Here is a 16,343-nt window from a genome sequence, read left to right as displayed (position 1 = left end):
TGATCGTCGTAAACATTTTCATGCACTGAAAAAAAAGTAGTTAGCGTTGAGAACTAATTTGGTAAGTTCTCGCCAAGTAGAATCAAAATTAGGCTTCAGAACTAATTTATTGTACTGAAGCACCAATCAATTCGCTTCATACGCTGACTTGACTTTACTAGAGCGCGAACCAGAATTGGAAAACAGCACTAGCCGTAAAATTAGCGCTGTGGTAAGACAAATTCACCTTCGGGTCAAACTAATTCGCCCTCAACACTAACTGCCACATTGTCCGTTACATTTATTTAGTTTCGAAAAAGTAGCGTCGGTACAACAGCCTCAATCGCGTCAGCTCGTGAAAAACAATTAAAATGTGAAATTTCGGGCTCGTTTGACAATGTAAATACTCCCGGTATGATTTATAGTGTCCTCTCTTTCTTGAAAACGTTCGAAAGCAACATAAATAAACCTGTTAAGGTTAGAAATCGTCTGTTCGATTCAAAACGTAAACAAGCATGATATTCGTTGGAGTCGTCAATCTTCTGTATTAAATTGCGATTAAAGCGTTCCGCGTTCAGTTTATATTTTACGAAAATCTGTGAACTTACTGCTTACTTCTATAGTTCGTGTTCTCCCGTAATTTCAAAAGGATATCTCAAGTGTTCGGACGAGATATGTTTATTCAGTGTCGCTACCGTTTCATGTGTGAGTGTGTGTCTCTCTAAAGGATAATTCTGTCTACTTGCACATACCTATGGGATATTCCTTTCCTCTGTCGTTCATTTGGAACCGGTCAGTTGATTTTTACCTCTCATCTTTTAAGAAATCTTCTTTTCCTGAAAGTATTGTCCAGTTATCATTCGCTAAGCCGTTTTCTCCTCTCTCAGTTTTGAGGTTAGGTTGACCCAACCCTACCGAATGCGAATTAGAGTAGCAGAATTAGTTCCCAGCACTAACAGTGGTTAGTGTACAGAAACCAAAAATCATGTGTGTCCAAATCACACAATATGAGTTAGTGTATAGAAACCATTTTTAGTCATCTGACGCTAACTCATTTTTTTCAGTGTGTGGTAGAAGGAGTCGAAAGTTTGGAGCCATGCCTGCCCTATCGAACACAAAAGACAGAGTAACGCTGTTTTCTGTCTACCTACGTTTTCCAACTGTCTGGCAAGAAATATTTGCCACTCACGAAAGATACGAGAGGTAAAGTCAGAAACAGAGTTGGCATTGGGAGGAACCAGATATTTTAGTTTCAACTCATTTTCCGGGCTCATTGTCTCTTACATCACGCATACTCTAAGTCGGCTATGCAATATTGCATGCGCTGCATTTTGTAAATAAGACTGAAACAATCAGAGGCGGATCCAGCAATCTGGCAACACCGAATTCCTCCATATAAACCCATGCTAAATAATCGATTCTTGTCGGAGCACCAGGCCCCTCCGAAAATCGATACATTTTCATAGGTTTAAATGGAGGAAATCCGGTGTTGCCAAATTGCTGGATCCGCCGATGGAAACAACAATGCCTCGATTTTGCAATTTTTCTACATTATTTATGATATTTTCAAAATGAAACCTAAGTGCTAGTAAGTCACAAAACTTCTTTCGCCCTTTAAAAATGATTAAATCGGAATTTTTGTGGAAATTTTTAGGTCATCCCTCTTCTGAAAAATTAAAATGTAGTGCAAAGTCATCAACGGACATTGGGAGTACTCAAAAAAAGGCGTTACTTGAATTTCAATCAATTTTTCTCTAATTATTTCCTTGTCTACGAAAATAAACATGCTCATAGACGCATAGGATTCAAATAATAATTCGTTTTTCCTTTAATTCAACAGTTAATGTTCAGTAGAATCCAAAACCATTAGAGTTAATAATTTAAACATGATGTTTAACCTCAGTGTATAACCGCTGGGAAAATGAACAAGAAGAGCACAATATTAAGAAAATCATCCAGTCACCTCTTTTAAATACTAACGGTCTACCACATTGGCGTGGCGTGATTTGAGATATATGGATTGATCTGCCGTTTAAACTTATAGAAAAGGATCGATAAACAAGGTGTTCAGATCGTGTATTCATAATCGAGTCTTTACCATAGCCTCAAATGGGAAAAATCGATAATAATCGAGTCTTTACCATAGCCTCAAATGGGAAAAATCGATAATAATCGAGTCTTTACCATAGCCTCAAATGAGGAAAAATCGATAATCAATCATTCACGCCTCGCCACTGGTCTACCGGAGCCTCTTACGGTGCGCTACTTTACGCACTTATTATTGGCGAAGATTCCACAGAATGGGCCTGTTGCATGCAAGAGATACAGCCGTGCGAATAGACTTTTCAGAGGTTAAATGACACGAAAATTACGATGGTCACATTGAAAAAGTCTGAAATGCACTCCTTACTGCGCATTTTGCGTTGTGAGGAACGCGCTTTTTCAAATTTCCCGCGTCTGGGGGCAGTTTTCTAACGGAAACAATTAACGGCAACTCGCGGCTATTTCCGGTCAACTAAAACTGACAACATAACCTAAAAATCGGAGCTCGTGATATCGTGAAATGAAATGTAGAAGGATTGCGTTGGATATTTAAAAGTTGATCGATTTGGTTACCGCATAAAGCGTATAGGGACCACTATAAGAGATCACGTTGGGTTTGTAAACAAACTGAAGGAAAAAATAACAACAACAACAACGACTCGGCATCTTCCGGAAATCACCGAGCCCGCCGTTTGCTCGTTTCCGGTGATTAGAAAACTGCCCCCAGACGCGGGAAATTTGAAAAAGCGCGTTCCTGACAACGCAAATTGCGCAGTAAGGAGTGTATTTCAGACTTTTTTAATGTGACCATCGTAATTTTCGTGTCATTTAACCTCTAAAAAGTCTATTCGCGCGGCTGTATCTCTTGCATGCAACAGGCCCATTAATTTTTTAAATGAGAACCAGTAAAGCGTAAGCGTAATACTGCCGTGCTACGTAAAAACGCCTATGAGCATTTGAACGTTGCCAAATTTCCTACCAGAAAAAATTATTTTGGAAGAAAGTTATGAATATGTTTCCCTAAGATTTTCAGACTTTTTTGATCAAATTACGAACAAAATCCTCAGGAGAATCGGAGAGAGATATTCAAAAAGTTTTCTGAATATTCGTGATTTTTTAAGGAAAATTTGGCAACGCCCAATGGCTCGCATGCGGCGTATTCTTCAGGCGTTATTATAGCACGGTATAATAAGCGTATAGGCCCGAAAAGAACAAACGTTGAAAACGCCTATGAGCATTTGAATGTTGCCAAATTTCCTACCAGAAAAAATTATTTTGGAAGAAAGTTATGAATATGTTTCCCTAAGATTTTCAGACTTTTTTGATCAAATTACGAACAAAATCCTCAGGTGAATCGGAGAGAGATATTCAAAAAGTTTTCTGAATATTCGTGATTTTTTAAGGAAAATTTGGCAACGCCCAATGGCTCGCATGCGGCGTATTCTTCAGGCGTTATTATAGCACGGTATAATAAGCGTATAGGCCCGAAAAGAACAAACGTTGAATAGACTCCTCACAGCATGTCTTTCACCCTGTCCAGTTCGCCTTCAATATGTAAGATGGCAATATGCGCGGCATCGGAGCACGAATAGTTGCTCGTTACAGTTTCGAATACACGTTACTCTTCTTTAGGCCTGTCCTTCATTCTGTCGAGTTTTTCTTCGATAACCGTGATGGAAGTATGAGCGGCCTGGACGTTTGATACATTATAGCCTTCATAATATCCGTCACGTCTGATCCTAAAAGTTTAATCAAACATTTAAAGATATTTGAAGTGCTGAACTGCCTACTCCACACAGTGCAAAAATCTTACTTTTAGTATTTACATACATTTTTTCAATATCGATTCGTAGGTTGTCAGTGGCGTTTTTAAAATTTTTTTCCCCCTGTGTTTTTTTTTCAATTTAAGTTTATTATTTGAATAAAAGTCTTGATGAACCTTGCAGTTTGACCAACGGCCCTTCAATGACATTACTCAACGGCAGCACTTTCTCTTTCGAGTTAATAGGAAAAAAAGAGAAAAACAATTTTCAACAGTATACATGACATTAAGATGGGCATTAAAAGGTTGCTTTGATTTTTTTTTTTTTTTTTTAAGTGAAAAATTAGTTTACAAAATATACATTTTTCAGATTTGAAAATGCCGATAAACGAGGGATGTAATTGACACTTTTATTATGACAGCTTTCTTAGCTTTACTGCCTGTATTTGCAAAAAAACTGCGTTTCCTTGGCCAATCAGCATCGTTCTTTCCAACGATGCATTGTGACTAGCTGCACAATTTAGCAACAGGGGCTCCTGTTGAGTGCAACTGCACAAGACAAAGCCGTGTAGGTACGTCTGCAACGTTGGGGAATGCAATCGTGGTTTTGCGTTGGAGATATGCGATAACTAGCCGCTTTTTCGGTCAATTTTTGAAGAATGGGCCTGTTGCAAACTTTTGCTAGAGCAAAAATAAGAGTTGTTTCTTGTAGATAATGCCTCAAAAATCACGATGAGCGCATCGGCAAAGTCTGAAATGCACTCATAACTTCACAATCTGCGTAAGAAATTTGCGTTTTTTTAAGCTTCCCGCTTCAAAAACGATACTACGGCATAGGTGAACATTTTGTTAGAGGAGTCGCTCCATCGTCGGCGATATTCATCATGGCCGACGCTTGCACGCAGTTCCGCGCGTAATTCAAGGAGAGTTCAAGGTCAATCAATTCGGGCGTGGAAAATATGAACGTTAACACACCGATTGTTATCTGGTCCAATCCAGTTCAGGTGTTATCTCGTCCCATCAAACGTGTTTTGGCGGATTGGCGTCGGCTATGATGATTATTGCCGACGATGGAACGACTCCTCTTACAAAATGTTCATCTGTGCCGTAGTATCGTTTTTGAAGCGGGAAGCTTAAAAAAACGCAAATTTCTTACGCAGATTGTGAAGTTATGAGTGCATTTCAGACTTTGCCGATGCGCTCATCGTGATTTTTGAGGCATTATCTATAAGAAACAACTCTTAGTTTTGCTCTAGCAAAAGTTTGCAACAGGCCCATTCTGCGGGCATGTGAGGAAAGAAGCAGCTTGCAAAATTAGAAAAAAATGCTGGTTCATTTTTAACCATTCACAGCAGATCTTCGTAAAAAAATCAAACTTGAGTTATCAGTTCTAGAGCGTAGATGAGTGTTCTTCTTAGAAATTGAACTAAATTTACGACAAGTTGGAGCTCAAAAATGTTGCTTACAGAACAATTGATTTTATAATATCCCAATCGATCATGCTCAGTACGAACACTGGAAAAAAAACACATTGGATCTAGAGTCCAGCCTCTTGAAAACATCGACAAGAAAAAATACTCTTGATTCAACCAGATTTAAGCTTAAATCAAGAACTAAGCCTCTTAATTTAAGCGGATTTCCTTTTGATTTTTAAATCTGATTGTATCAAGAGTCCATTTTTTTGTCAATGTTTTCAAGAGTCTGGACTCTAGATCCAATGTGTTTTTTTTCCAGTGAACCTGTCGGATTGGGAATTAAAATAAAGTTTTGGCCTATCTTTTGACACAATAATAAGGTGAAACGCTCGTACTCTACCCACACGAAAAATATATCACCGTGCGATAGTTACGCTGACCACTGTATGGAAAAGGACACTAACTCATTGGTAAGAACAACAACTACCATGGCAGTTGCTATAACAAAACAAGAACTACCACCGTGATACTTTGTGGTAACCACCGGGGTAGTTTTTCCTCCACCACGGTATAGTTATCGTAACCACTGTACTAGGTCTTTACTGAATTGAAACAAAATTAACTCATATTTCGATATCGATGGTTATCGTCATCTACACATCGATCTATTGAAGCATTGCATTTACGTTACACACCTCCGAGCGTTAGCGGAAGTCTAATGCTCCGAAGCAATTAGCGGCGTTAGTCACCTGATACACATCCTCTCCAAGAGGGCTTATCGAAAATTTGCTCTTTCGAATTGCTTATTGTGTGCACGCCTCTTATCGCCTCTCTTATCGGCTATCGACATTTCTCCATTTGAAGCTATGGTAGAGAATCGATTATTGAGGACACCATTACAATCGATCCTTTTCCATAGTTTTAAATGACAGATCAATCGATTCCTTGCAAAGTACGACACGCTACTAGCTGATTTCTTTAGGTCCTGGTAAACCAACGGAGTGCCCGTCTTGAGGCACTTCAAGTCGCTGAGCTAATTTTTCAAAATTTCGATAGTATCCCATTTGAAAATACGGCAAAGAATCGATTATCGAGGTGTTCGTTGCGAAAACCCTGTCTATCGATCCTTTTCCATAGGTTTAAATGGCAGATCTATCTACATATCGCAAAGCACGCTACACCACTAGGTGCGATATAGATAAAACCTCTTCTGACCCACTTAAAAATCGCGCTGGATGCAGTGATCGAAAGCCCTCTTGCAAAGATGTCAATCGCAGATGGATTAATTTGTGCCGTGTTCCCTCGAGGTTGTGTGTCTGATGGCGTGGATGTTTCGTTTCCGTGATTCGGGAGTGCTGTTACGTCGAGTCATTGCCAAGTTACAAAACCTAGATCTACGGGTCAATATTGCTGGGAATGAAGATAGCTAATGAATCGCTCGATAAAATGAGAAATTAAGCATCGCAATGCATTTTTTCCCATCAAAATTTTTCGTAAAACACGGTGAACAGTGTAGGGAATTTCTATGATATGAAAAATAATTTAGAGCAATAAGTTTTCACTGAGTAAGCCCTTTTAATTTGTTAAATTTAGAATTTAGAAAAGAAATCCAAAATCAAAATTTGTAATCTACACGGAAAAAATTAAATTGCTGATTTAACAATTCAATTGCTTAAAAAAAGTGACTGCAATGTCTCAACGTAGATTTTACAGCAACAAAATTGCTACTTTAACCACTAATGTGAGCTGATTTAACCACGGGGGTGCTTAAAGTAGCATTTTTCGGTTGTAAAATCTACATTGAAACATTGCAGTTACTTTTTTTAGCAATTGAATTGTTAAATCAGCAATTTAATTTTTTCCGTAAATTCCGCATCAATTCTTCAACAATTTCTCAATTCAATTCCTAATCAACGCCCTTTGGGCGTCAATCTAGACTTCCCGCCTGCCAAAAACCTAAATATTCCACCCTGATGAAAAAATTACACTTAAAAGATATAATTTCACGCAGAGCTGAAATATCCTGGATGATCAAAAAAATTTCAAAGATTTTTGGTGACAAATTTGAAAAAGTTATTTCCTGTTCAAAAATAATCAAGACCAATCTTAACATTTGCACCTAAGATAAAGCAATTGACTGCTTGCCTGCAGAACATTTGACAATATGCTTGATATTCAACATCGTTTTTCAGACGAAAAGACGTAACGCCATTTTAAGGCAACGCAAGTGACTTTTGCAGAATACAAATTTTTTACCAAAATATGAATCTGCAGCCTCTGCCCAAATATTGTTGGCATTTGTGTGCAATCAGGGAACAACCGGTGAAATTTACAGTCAGAAACTCTCAATAATGCGTGTTGCGGATAGAAATATCACAACTTTCAAATAGACTGGATTTTGCAATTTGGAACTATAAATTCTGGCTCTTCTGGAAAAACAATTATGTGCATAGGGAAACTAATGGCACAAACGTTGTTTTTAAACCGGGCTAGAATTTATAGTTCCAAATTGCAGAATGTAGTCCAAATGTAGTCACGTTCTTTCGTTTTTTAGGGGAAACGATATGCATTCTATGAACGTCGGTGAATGACCTCAATTTTTGACGAGTTTTTTGAGGACGATATCTCGCTCAAAAAACATGAACTTTATCTAAAGCAACGAAGAATTTGGCGATAAGGCGCTGGAAGGATGTCAACGTTTACTCTCCTTTAATCCTGATTTCTTCTGCCTACTGCGTTGAAGACAGTCCGTTAGCGCCTGCGATTTATAATAGGTTTATTTAAAATTCCTCTTGAAAAAGAAAATTAAATAATAATAATCCAGAAATGTTAATTATTGTGATAGTAACTTGGTCAATGCATTTTCTGTCTCACTGAAACATACGTTCACGCAGAATAAGAAATTCTTCTGTTTGCGAAGTGTCGTGCCGTGCCGCTCTATACGGGCTATCCCGAGTGAAACCGCAATCTTGAATCTCATATCGGAGTCAATGACACCGGGTAAAGAATGTGTGTTCTTATTTAAAACAGTTTATGGATAAGTGTTTTCGTGGAACGAGCCCTCTGATCATACATAGGTAAAGAACATGTTTTCTATTTTAAATTAATAATGTTATTAGTGTTATGTTTGACTGATTGCATTTTTTTTAAATTTATAAACTTGAAAATTTCTACTGCTACTTCATATTATCAAAGAAATTTCTTTCTACGATTATAAAAATTTATTATCAATTGAATGAAGACCAGGATCAATGAAACTGCATTTGGCGTTGCAATCATGTTTCTTCTTACCCCTCTTTTTTTTCAAAAAACCTGAATAACATTATGTCTTGATGCGCTCTGTGAGTTTGTCCTTGCTTTTAAAAGAAAATATAAAGGAATAGATTCATGGAATATTACAGAAGAAATTTTAATAAATTGTTTGTGAATAAATTATATAAAAAATGAAACAAACGAATAAATTAAGCACCGTAACAATTAAGGAAGGCTATTTTCATTGAAGTATACCTAAAATTTTTTCAGGAATTCTTACTGCTCTGATGATGAACATTTGTTCGTCAAGTTCCTGTAGGATTTAGTTCGCACACATTTTGAGACGAACGAAACTGTCTTTTGTTTTGCTTATGAAAAGTGATACGCTTCCATTACCCACACTGAAAAAAAAGTAGTTAGCGTTGAGAACTAATTTGGTAAGTTCTCGCCAAGTAGAATCAAAATTAGGCTTCAGAACTAATTTATTGTACTGAAGCACCAATCAATTTGCTTCATACGCTGACTTGACTTTACTAGAGCGCGAACCAGAATTGGAAAACAGCACTAGCTGTAAAATTAGCGCTGTGGTAAGACAAATTCACCTTCGGGTCAAACTAATTCGCCCTCAACACTAACTGCCACATTGTCCGTTACATTTATTTAGTTTCGAAAAAGTGGCGTCGGTACAACAGCCTCAATCGCGTCAGCTCGTGAAAATCAATTAAAATGTGAAATTTCGGGCTCGTTTGACAATGTAAATACTCCCGGTATGATTTATAGTGTCCTCTCTTTCTTGAAAACGTTCGAAAGCAACATAAATAAACCTGTTAAGGTTAGAAATCGTCTGTTCGATTCAAAACGTAAACAAGCATGATATTCGTTGGAGTCGTCAATCTTCTGTATTAAATTGCGATTAAAGCGTTCCGCGTTCAGTTTATATTTTACGAAAATCTGTGAACTTACTGCTTACTTCTATAGTTCGTGTTCTCCCGTAATTTCAAAAGAATATCTCAAGTGTTCGGACGAGATATGTTTATTCAGTGTGAACATTCGCTACCGTTTCATGTGTGAGTGTGTGTCTCTCTAAAGGATAATTCTGTCTACTTGCACATTCCTATGGGATATTCCTTTCCTCTGTGGTTCATTTGGAACCGGTCAGTTGATTTTTACCTCTCATCTTTTAAGAAATCTTCTTTTCCTGAAAGTATTGTCCAGTTATCATTCGCTAAGCCGTTTTCTCCTCTCTCAGTTTTGAGGTTAGGTTGACCCAACCCTACCGAATGCGAATTAGAGTAGCGGAATTAGTTTCCAGCACTAATAGTGGTTAGTGTACAGAAACCAAAAATCATGTGTGTCCAAATCACACAATTTGAGTTAGTGTATAGAAACCATTTTTAGTCATCTGACGCTAACTCATTTTTTTCAGTGCAAGTAACACAATATAACGATTATCTTGAAATAATAGTGCAATTTCGCAAAACAGGCCCATTTTCTTTGAAAAAAGTCACTTTATTTTTTATTATCTCTCATAAGTAATAGATTTATCGCCAAACCTCCACTGGAAAAAAAAAAAAAACACATTGGATCTAGAGTCCAGACTCTTAAAAACATCGACAAGAAAAAATACTATTGATTCGATCAGATTTAAGCTTAAATCAAGAACCAAGCCTCTTAATTTGAGCGGATTTTCTTTTGATTTTAGTTTAAATCTGAGTGAATCGAGAGTCCTTTTTCTTGTCAATGTTTTCAAGAGTCTGGAATCTAGATCCAATGTGTTTTTTTTTTTTTCCAGTGTTCGTTTCCCAAAGAAAATCAAGGATTTGATCTTGATCCAAAGGTATAAATGCGGCCAACGACCGATGTTGCGGCAAAGAAAGTTCTGCTCAAGGAGGGTCATCGGCCGGCCTCGTCGTCGACGGCGCAGATGACCAGGCGATGGTTCAGTCACTGGTGGAGGAAGAAATGGCTCCTCCTCGTCTGCCTAGGCTGCTTCCTTATTTATCTCAGCCTTGCCAGTTTCCGGGGTCCACGGCAAACGAAAATCGGTGAGATTTTACTATCGTCATGGATTGATTTAGTGGACGTCATATAGTTCAAACACACGCATAACCTAGAGTACACACTGAATTTGACGTGGCTTGGGATCAGAGGAGGATAGAGACCCTCCACTAGTATCTCGGCTATTGTGGAAGCTTTTACTTTCGGGACATCAACATTAAACTGTTGACTTACCTACATGGTGGATGTTTAACAACGTGTTGGCAGTTTCGTTTTGCAAACAAGCCAAAACAAGCCGTAGTTTGGGAAACTTGTTTGGCTCATGACGTCACCCGAAACTCATCACCCACTATGTAGGTAGGTCAACAGCCGAAAAAAGAGTGTTGACTGTATCCCCCTTATAATCGGCTATAAGGAAGTGTTGAATCCCCGAAAGTAAAAGCTTCAACCTGTCGCCAAGAGGCCAGGAGGGTCTCTTGTCTCTTGTCTCTGCTTGGGATATAAAGTTTAAATAAGGACAATAAATGGGGTATAAAAAGTTCCCTGACACTAGATTTTTCTTTTTTCTTCAACTTGATGTCTGACTTTTTTCTTCTTTTTTTTCATGATATATTTGTAGTCCTATACATTTAAAGCTCGCATGTGCCGGGCCCATACTGCCGTGCTAAGGAAAATCGCCGTTTGAACCTTCAAGCGTTGTCATATTTCCTTTGATAAAAAAAAAGAATTCCCTGGTAAAAATATGAAGATTTTTATCCTAATTTCTTATATTATTTTGTCCGCTATTTCACCTAAGATTCCTGAAAATTTCAAGGACAAAATATTCATGATTTTCTTTAAAAATAAATTTTTTTCGTAGGAGATTCGGCAACTCTCGAATGTTCATACGACGTTCTTCTTTAGCACGGCAGCATACAACCCGCGGAGTACGTGGTTTTAGCGGGTCAATTAGAGCCGGCTCTGACATCGAAGGGTCATTGATACTTGAGGGAAAATAGAGGAGCCGGGAGCCCACTTGCAGTGCTTTTTGTGAATTTTTATACATTTTTCACCTCCAGTAAATAGCCTTTAACGGCACTTTAAAATGTTAAAATGCATTGTCCGTGGCAAGACAAATAAGAAGAGGAAAATCATGCTAATCGTCCAATTTTGCGGCGCACAGTGGTACGCGAAAGAGGTCGAGCGTGAAACTTTCGAATAAACATGAAACTTTTGGTAAATATTTTGTCACATTTTTAATTTTAAACGGTGTCTCTCAAGGGAAAGGGTATTCTGGGATAAGCATGTCAAAATGCCCTTGTGAATGGGATTTTATTTTAACCATTTTAAGTCATCAAGGGTGTCCTAAAACTTATAGGTTTTGGGGGATTTTAACCCCCCAACTCCCTCCGCTCCCTCCCTCAGACCCCCCAAAACCGCTTTTTTGGGCTATTCTTGACTACGTTAACGTCTTTTCCTCATAACTTTCGTAATTTTCGATAGAATTGAACCACCATTTGTCAGAATCCACATCAATTAGCTTAGTTTTTGTAAAAAAAAAAAAAAAATCATTATCATCGGATAATATTGGATCGGTAGCTTGGGCTTGGACCAATTGGACTATTTTCATATTTCTACATTACGTATTGCCGGAGATGGAAGCTTTCAAAATTTCAACAATACATCCGGCTCCTGTCATTTCAGATTATTCCACTGTGCGACACTACCTATCCCATGCCTTGCAGAACCGTAGTTTCATTATTACTGATAGTGAGGAGCGTTTGCGAACGCACCAGCTATAGTAGCTGTGTGCACCGAGTTCGTTCATTTCGGCACCATCGACATGCAGGTGGTGATTGATAATACCTCGAACAATTAGCTTTGTTCAAAGTTCGTAGCCTCTCCATCAGATGGCGAAGGTGACGTGATTTTTTTTCGTTCCGCGATCGGAGTTCGATGTTTGAGTTCAACTGGGTCCAGCTGGAGCCTCAATATCGTTGGTGTACTTTAAGAAAATAGTACGGTTAATTTTTGAAAGCCTTCACGCCATGCGTGAGGGTGATAAATTACTCAATTTCCCTGCCTTCTCTTCTATGAGTTCCACGCGGTAAAATTAGTAGCGTGGCGTGCTTTGCGATGTATCGATTGATCTGCCATTTAAATCTGTGGAGAGAAATCGACGAACAGGATGTTCATAACGAACACCTTAGTAATCGATTCTTTATCATAGTTTCAATGGGGAAATATCGATGATCGATCATTTACGCCTCGTCTTTGGGTGAAATATACGAGGAGAAAGAAGTTCTGACGCAAGGAGCCCTTTTGACGCAATTGGGACCTAAAAATTACCGTACATTGTTATTAGATTCTGTCCTACTTAGTTAGTCGCTTTTAGTCGTTGCGGAGTAGATATTCTACTTCCTCGAAATTTTTGTCTGAAATCAACGGGGCTTGTCTAATAATTTAGTGGTACCACTAAATTGATCACTTTTAGAAGACTACCGTGACGTGAAAACGTAAAGACTGAGATTTTAGGATAGGAGGTGACATTCTGAAAATTAAGAGGGGGGGCTTGGGAGGTTTTCCGCAGTCAAGAGGATCCTTCCCAGGAAAAATGTTGAAATTAGGTAACGCTAGAACGCAATTTTTGGTTGTTTTCGCGGACCGTTATCTTTTTCGTTTCTTCTTCTTTTTTGAAAAAAAACCCCTCAAAACTGTGGGGAGGAGGGTGACCACTCCCCTCGCCTCATACACGCGCCGTCATCTTCAAAAAGCTCAACTACCATAGATAAAGAAAATGTTTAAAAGAAAAAACGATAAAAATATTTTGATAGACCCGTTCTTCATCTCAGAGCTAAAACAATTAAGAAAATAAAGGGGGAAAAAAATGTGGGAAGACTCTTTTGCGATAGAAAAATGCAATATAAAAGCAGATCGTAATTATTTAAGAGAGTCACCCTGTAATTTGAACCTACAATTCTGGAAGCGGGAACAAACAAAGGAACAAAAAAGAAACATACAAAGAAAGAAACGATAAAGCACAAAAAAACATAGCCCTAACATACAAATAAGTCCTAGAGCCTTATTCAAAATGAACGAAATAAAGTCAATAAACTCAATAAATTCCTGCTCATCATTTTACTATAAGATGCATCTCTAGAAGCTTTAGCAATAACGTCAAAGAGTTATTTTCGAATTTTCCTCGGTAGGGCTTTTTTGAGAATGACCGCGATTCACTTAAGGTCTGCTAGGATAAATGAGGAAATGTGAGACATATTTCTGGAAAAATTGGGACTGTTCCATCTCTAACATCATTATTACTTTTGTAAGATTCTTGGTAATTTTAAATCTTTGCACTTTAATTAGAATGGCTCAAATGCGTCAATTACCTGTTTCATTGACAGCCAGCTAAGTTCCGAATATCCGAAATGTACATTTAATTGTTTCTTCTCTAACATTCATAGCGAACTTTCTGATAATGGTTAACTTACATGCGATAAACCCAATAGTACTACCAAAATTCTAAAACTCTTCACCTCTCTTAATTTAAAAATCTAAATGTTCGTATACAATACTCCCATTTTCAAAATTCTCTGTAAAGACGCAGTTTGTGACGCTGAATGTCTCAAAATATACAAACTAACTAACTAACTAACTTACTTAATGTGTAACGGCTGTTCCTCTTTGAGTTCCAGGTAATAGCAACATACATCGCAACGTGCTGGAATTTCTAGCTGAGAAAAACAAGAACATAGTTACCAACCGCGTTGCATTCGTAACCAATCACCCGCATCTAACGAATAAACCATCAACTTACGAGCCGCCCTTTACAACAATACCTGAAACGCGAACTTCTCATCAGCTTGAAGCGAGTTCCGCGGTGAATCGTTTAGTGACCACTGAGGCATCACCTGAGACCAACACCAATTTCGATTCTATCCTCAGTATCATCTCGAGACTTGCGGGTGGCAAGCAACTGAGTGCAAAAACAACATATCCTGCGTTGAAAAGGCCGTCCGTTTCGCAAATTTTACCTCATGTCAAGGACGATTCCAGCCTCGTTCCGGCTTATCTATCTTCGAAGGGAAGAACCGGGGGTAAGTCGAAAGCTCTGAAATTATTCAGTTCAAAAACGACTTGGCGCCAAAATTTTCAAAAATTCGCAATATTGCAGAGCATTGTTTTTTGAGCTTGATTCAGAGTTCAGTTCCCCCCTTCATCAAGAAAAAAAATATTTTATTCCCCCTAAAAGTCAAGAAACTATTGGAAAATCTACGTATTTGTGCAGTTATCATAGATGAAGAATTAGTACGCAATTTCTCTTTGCTGTATCAGAGAAAGCTTAAAGAGCGGATTCCGCAGTATTTTTCATAATTTTTGTCTGATATGGGGAAAAGTATAAAAATAGATTTTAAAGTGAGAAAATGCACCGCCTGAAGATGCCATCTGGCGGCATTTCCCAAACAAACATGCATGGCAAAACACATTTTTTAGCTTACATAATTTTGTCATATCTCCTCCAATAATTATTCAATTTATGAACCGAAGGTATTCTCGTGTTCAGTTCTTTTAGTAGTTTCCACTTAAGCACTAATGCCATAATAGTTTAGCCTCCTGCAAATTTGCCATTGCTTATATATTCAATGAGAAAAGAAAACAAAAACTGCCGAGCCACTGCCTCTTTAAAGAGCCTAAGAGCATGCACCAAATTTTTTTTTTTTTGAAATCATGGAAAACTATCAAATCGATTTCATCAGTTCCTTTTTTTGGGTTGTTGCGCTTTTATTTTTCAGGATTGGGTCGTTTTTAGCTGAACGACATAATTGATCTCAAAAACTCTTAAAAACTGTGACTTAACCGAGGAGAAAAAAAGGAGGTGTTTGCATTTCGGGCATCTTGGATTTGTTTGATAACGTAGGTCGGTACGGGCGATTTTTATCATCGATTTTCTTGAAGATGGTGTGGTTTATGGAAAAAAGTCGTTCTATATAAAGCGTTTCTAATTATATCATGGCTGGATTTAAGCAAAAAAAAAAAAAAAAAAAAAAAAATCGGATATTAAGGTCCGTTTTTCATATTTCGAATCCCGAATTTTGCTGGAATATCGACGTCATGTTGTATCGACTACGTAACGGGGTAAACACTCCTCAAGATGCAAACCCCTCCTTTTTTTCCATGCGATTTGGCCTCTCGTTGAACTTTAGAAAGCTCTCGAGTGCCGGTTAAATTTTAGCCAGAGGCAATAACGCTCTGAGATCGTTGGCATCATATTTCAGATGAGTCATGCCACTTTGAAAGTTCCCACCCATCGGTAATTGGAAGTACTCCCATCAAACGGAATTATGTGCATTAAGACATGAGCCCTGAAACCCATAAGAATATATGCATGACAGGGCTCACGTCATAATGCACATAACTCCGTTTGATAGAAATATTTCCAACTGAAGACTTAGGAGGTAAACAAACAGTAATTACTTCAAATATGCGTATGAAACTTTGAGTTCAAGTATAAATAAACAACATCTGATATCTTCGTTCCTCTCTACTTTCTATCTTTACCCCTCATTCAATTGACTGTATTTTTGTCTTTTAGTGGAACTTGTTTTGGGCATTCCCACCGTCAAGCGGCCGAAGCAAAACTACTTGAGGGTGACTCTGAAACGTTTGTTAGGAACCATGAGTCCTGCAGAAAAAAACCGAACTTTGATAGTCATTTTAATAGCTGAGGTGAGAGATTTTCTGTATTGAGTTTCTTTATTAGGCAATCGTATAGAGTCCATGTTGTTCCCATTCATCCGATGAAATATAGTACGCGATTCATCAGTATAAGAGCATCGAAAATATAATCTATAAATTATTCATTAATGGTCGATTTTAAACAAAATTGTGATGCACATTTATGACCTTTCACCTTT

The 16,343-nt window shown here is 38.0% G+C and overlaps 1 protein-coding gene across 6 annotated transcripts in view; it reads left to right on the top strand.

Moving 5' to 3' along the window:
- The first annotated feature begins 6,423 nt into the window (after positions 1-6,423).
- The window catches only part of LOC109037744 (alpha-1,3-mannosyl-glycoprotein 4-beta-N-acetylglucosaminyltransferase A), a 33,894-nt gene continuing 23,974 nt past the window's right edge, over positions 6,424-16,343 (top strand). For 2 of the 6 annotated variants that reach the window (XM_019052557.2, XM_019052553.2), the window contains exons 1-5: positions 6,425-6,764; positions 7,754-8,276; positions 10,289-10,496; positions 14,118-14,525; positions 16,022-16,155. In XM_019052557.2, the coding sequence (XP_018908102.2) occupies positions 10,295-10,496; positions 14,118-14,525; positions 16,022-16,155 (744 nt within the window). In that variant the 5' untranslated portion in view covers positions 6,425-6,764; positions 7,754-8,276; positions 10,289-10,294. Of the gene's footprint in view, positions 6,765-7,753; positions 8,277-10,243; positions 10,497-14,117; positions 14,526-16,021; positions 16,156-16,343 lie in introns of all 6 variants that reach the window. The other 4 variants (XM_019052556.2, XM_019052555.2, XM_019052554.2 and 1 more) reach the window with 4 other exon arrangements.

The sequence above is a fragment of the Bemisia tabaci genome, chromosome 10 (assembly GCF_918797505.1).
Source record: "Bemisia tabaci chromosome 10, PGI_BMITA_v3".
Classification (NCBI taxonomy): Eukaryota; Metazoa; Arthropoda; class Insecta; order Hemiptera; family Aleyrodidae; genus Bemisia; species Bemisia tabaci.
This window is presented reverse-complemented; position numbering and strand designations above follow the sequence as displayed.